This window comes from Gymnoscopelus braueri (genome assembly GCF_963280865.1).
Source record: "Gymnoscopelus braueri genome assembly, chromosome: 6".
NCBI classification, from domain to species: domain Eukaryota; kingdom Metazoa; phylum Chordata; class Actinopteri; order Myctophiformes; family Myctophidae; genus Gymnoscopelus; species Gymnoscopelus braueri.
Genome location: NC_137607.1, coordinates 45,245,302 through 45,250,301, shown reverse-complemented (window position 1 = coordinate 45,250,301; position 5,000 = coordinate 45,245,302). Strand labels below are relative to the sequence as shown.

Below are 5,000 nucleotides of genomic sequence, written 5' to 3'. Positions count from 1 at the left end.
GATCAGATCAGAGTTGCATGAATATAATTTCCCTGCCAAATAGTTTGAGTGCAGCATCTTTTTAGTGAGCGAGGGGGAAGCACTTTAAGAAACCAGGGCTTCTCAAAGATTCATCAGATTTACAGCAAAAAAGAACAAATGATGTTTTAAATAATTTGTCAGATCGGTTTGAATGGTTCATGATCCACCCGTGATTTCTCATGGTTGAACTATAGCCTCCAATTCTTGGACTTGTACCCATACAGAGAATCAATTTGCCGATACAGAGAGGCAGTAACCCTATTTTACAGGGGAAAAAAATTGCACACAATGAGCATAATACTGTACGAGAAACTGAGATGTTTCTCACTTACAGTAAACATAAGACTTCATGTCCTGTGTTTTTTTTTACACATGTTGCAAAAAGGTCAGCATCCGTGCTACAGGTTTGGTTTAGACTGACAGTAATGTTCCCTCCGTGTACTCTAAATGGAAAATTGGAGAGAAACTTCTGTCTCTTCGAAGCACAGTTGTCTCACCTCTTGGAAGTCGATACGGCACACTTCACGTTTTTTTAAACGTGGTGCGGACAGACAGACAGACAGACAAATAGACAGACAGATAGACAGACAGACAGACAGACAGACAGACAGACAGACAGACAGACAGGACAGTCAATGCAGATTCTCCATTAAATCTGTGTTTTGCCAGATATTGACGGTAGCAATTCTAAAAAGAACCTAAAAAAAAAAAAAAAAAAAAAAGAATTCACACACACACACACACACACACACACACACACACACACACACACACACACACACACACACACACACACACACACACACACACACACACACACACACACACAGAGAGAAGAGCAGGTTTAAGGATTCTCCCCTTAGGTTATGGATCTAGAATACGTTAATACACCCTCCCCCACACGTTTGATTTCCCCCTCCCCACTGCTACTAATAATTAATTCCACATTGCAGGTATGAATCTCGGTAATCCCGGAACTGTGAATTATGGATATAATTTATTGGATTTTTCGGACTCCTATGCTCATATTTTTCAATAATTGAGCTCTGGGTGATAGAGCGATGTGTTTGTAAAATCTGTCAGTCTTTATATGGGAGAGTGAATCACAAATGTCATTTTAATAACTGTTAGAATTACATTTTCATCCCATTTAAATATTATAAAGGATTATAAAGGAGTTTGTAATGCAATAATAGTAACATTTATGAGTATGTTGACTATTTAAGTGAATGTTACCTTTGTATTTTTGTTTTTGTCTGAGTTAGCTGAAAGCAAACAATCCACATGCAGTAAAACATTTTACAAAGGAAAATGTTAGATTCTGTTTTTATCACAATAGTTATGAATTAATTCATAACCTTTTTGAAGAAGTGATTTTGGTCTCCTTGCAGTGTGTATGAATGTAATACTGTGTGTGTGTCCATGTGCGCTCTAAACTGTAATTACATTTTCTACGTGTGCCTATCTTATAATTCTATAAGTTCCTGCATGTGTGTGTGTGAGTGTGTGTGTGCGCTGTTTGCTCTGTGTGCGTGTGTGTGCACAGCAACAGGTCCATTTTACACTATAGCTGGGGTCAGGGGCCCTCTTGAACATTTCAAAAGCTTTCACGGCCCACCCATCTTACCATGGTAGACCCGCCGCATGCATTTTCAGAGCATGTTTATTTTAATGATCAATCAGTCGATTGTGTTCCGACTCGGATCAATGGAACTAATGTAGTTTATACTTTAAGTTCTTATTCATTGGTAGCACAATGAAAACTCCCCCTTTTTTACAATAATCTTCCTAAATATTAATGTTATATTATCATTCAAATCTTAGGGCCCTATCTTGGACCTTACCCCGTATGCCTAAACCTTTTTGCCATTTTTTACGAACAGTAATTAAAATAGTTCAAAGTAGCCAATCTACAAGCTCACAACGTGTCGATGTAGATCGGCTATTTTCACTTTTTTAAAATGTTTTTCAAAATAGTAAAAAATGCCAAAAAAGTTTAGGCATAAGGGCGGTAAGGTAGGGCAAGACAGGGCCAAGATAGGGCCCTTAGTGTTTTGCCAATTATTTAGGGGCCCACTTGCACAATATCCTCGTGGTCCAGGTTGATAACCACGGCACGGTAGCATGTAAGCGACCAGCATGTGTGTGCCGGTCGCTTATCCCATGTCCTTCTGCATCTGTCGTCTCCAGGCCGGGTGTGAGCTGTGAATGAGGCCAATTACAGATGCTGGGGTGGGGGTGGTGGGGTGGGGTTACTGCTGCTGGTGGAGATGGGGGGGGGGGGTATAGCGGGGAGGGTCACGCTGTGTTGACATCTTAATTGCTTTCCCTCCACAGGGCTTCTTCAAGCGCACCGTCCAGAACAACAAACGCTACACGTGCATCGAGAACCAGAGCTGTCAGATCGACAAGACCCAGAGGAAGAGATGTCCCTACTGTCGCTTCCAGAAATGCCTCACTGTTGGCATGAAGCTGGAAGGTACACATCACATGCACCACGCATGTACTGCACACGCACACACACGCACGCACGCACACACTCACGCACGCACGCACGCAAGCACGCACGCACGCACGCACGCACGCACGCACGCACGCACGCACGCACGCACGCACGCACGCACGCACGCACACATAATTATAATATTCAAAGGCAGTTTATGTGAAAATGCATCTATGAATGTCCATTGAAATGCCATAATCTTTCAAAAGCATTAATAATACAAAATCATGACGACTAGTGGGGTAATCAATATTTATTTTGGTTCACAGAATGTCTTTTGCAGACTGATTCCTTTATATTAAGATTTAATTACAAATTATAGCAGGTTAGTGAGTAATTTAAATCTTAGGTAGACAAAAAGATAACACTTTCACTGGGTCCTTTGGGTGAAACTGAATTATTGTGAAACTTATTTTTTTCCCCCCCTGATTGAAAATTGAATACAATTCTATAATTCAGCTTCAGCTTTTCATTTAGGGTTTCTGTATCAGCTCAGCTAATAATAAAGTTTTTCCAAAGCTCTGACCTTTATTGTTAAAATGGTTCCAAAATAGCAAAAACAACTCTTTTTGCCATTTGTTGTACGACAGAGTATAATAGGGTTCAAGTAGTTAAAAGGAGTCTATGACCTGGAGCTGCTCATAAGGAGTTGATAGCGTGAAATAATAAACGTTAGATTTGAAGTATTTATCGCAAGTCCATTGTCCAGAGTGACACAGCGATTGAGCGAGGGACGGGCTGGGTATCTTGTTCAAGGGTATTCCGACAGGATAACTGGCTGTCGACAGACACACTGGCTAGCTGTAGCGCGGGGATCAAACGGGCGACCGTTTGGCAACAGGACATTTCTCTGTAAACTCTAAGCCACTCTGGACAATGCCATGTGTTATTCCTGAGAGAAAAATTCAAGCCTTGCAAGGCCAATACCGAAAACATCACACAGCATTCACCGCAGCGGGGCCAAAAACAACACATTGACAACATTCACAGTTGAGTTAAATTAAATCAAACCGGTCTGGTTAGTCTAGTAATGCCAACTTCAGAGCATACTGATGTGTGGGCGGCATTAAAAACCCCAACATGAATACTCTAGACGGCCTTTATCTTAAAAAAAGGATATTGTTATTTTGCAGTCCATCTACTTGGAGTTAATTAATGGCCAACAAATTATTTTGGCCATTTAATAAGTGAATGCGAACCACTGAGATCTGCGTCCAGGAACCATGCCTCAAACAGCTGTAAACATGGGGGGGAAAGAGATCCATGGTGATATTATTTGATTTTGTGTACCATATTTTTCAAGAAGCAAGCCTGTCTGTTAGCAATTATGGAAACTGAGAGCTGGGGAAATATGTTTAAAAAAGAACCCAAAAAAAAAATCCCTCTCTCCTCCCGAATGCCAGTGGTGACAGCGGACCCCCAGGACAGCTATTGTTGGAGAATGACTGCTGCTTAGCTTCTATAGACATGCATGAGCTGAAAACGTTCTGGCCAAAGTGATCCATCGCTGCAGAACACAACACAACAGACACCATCCTTTGTCTGTTCATTCACAATAGAAGTCAGTTGTGCTCCCCAATGTTTTAGCTGAATAATCTAAGTGCTTTTATATTTATATATGTATATAATATATATATATATACAGTATACAGTATCCACTCGACAGAGACTATACTATCACTTTACAATGAGAACTATCTTTGAATCACAATGGAAATCATCTGATGTTACAAGAACATTAGAAAATTATTCTTGGAAACCTATAGCAGCGGGAGGAGTACAATAGTCTTTTTTCTGAACCGATTTGCATTTGACCAGTTCCTCTCGAAGTGAAACGAGATTCCACTGTTTGAAATGATCTGACAAAATGATCGCAGGGCATGAAGACAGAACTCATGATTGAGTCGTATAGAAGCTGTACCCACAAAATGCTAACATTTCAGAGCATAACCATCTGTGTTTTATTTTGAAATGGTGAGCTGTGAACAGCCGAGTGTACCATTTCATTTCCAAAGTGGTGTGTATGTGTGTGTATATGTATACCCTCTTTTGAACGAAACCTCTCATTTGTACAATTGTTCCTGAAAACCCAACAATAGCTCGGTGCTGTTTAGACAGTGAGTGTGAATCAGGCTGGGGTTTGGCTAAGCGCATGGACGGGCCCCGGCCGCATGTGCACTTAAAATGGTCAGACGGTGTGATAGATTAAGTGTTGGGCTTTGGCAAGCGGGGAGCAAGGAGTGGTAACGATGATACTTTTGGCCCGTCCGTTTTTTGATGGCGTTGTGTTTGATTTGAACGTGGGTCAGAACCCTTGTTCAAACAGAATTATCCAGAAGTGACAGCGGCGGGCGGGCGGGGGCCAACCCCACATTCTTCTTCTGCTCAAAGAAAATATTTGAAATCAACTCGTTTTTTTTTCCAGACATAGAATGAGGGGGCTCCATTTCTGAAGGCTGTATGTCCGTTTGGGGTG

General features: G+C 41.3%; 1 protein-coding gene across 1 annotated transcript in view; it reads left to right on the top strand.

The window, feature by feature from the left end:
- The window catches only part of nr5a2 (nuclear receptor subfamily 5, group A, member 2), an 87,462-nt gene that overhangs the window by 8,592 nt on the left and 73,870 nt on the right, over positions 1-5,000 (top strand). Inside the window, exon 3 of the mRNA XM_080430163.1 lies at positions 2,359-2,500. Within this exon, the coding sequence (XP_080286289.1) occupies positions 2,359-2,500 (142 nt within the window). The remainder of the gene's footprint in view (positions 1-2,358; positions 2,501-5,000) is intronic.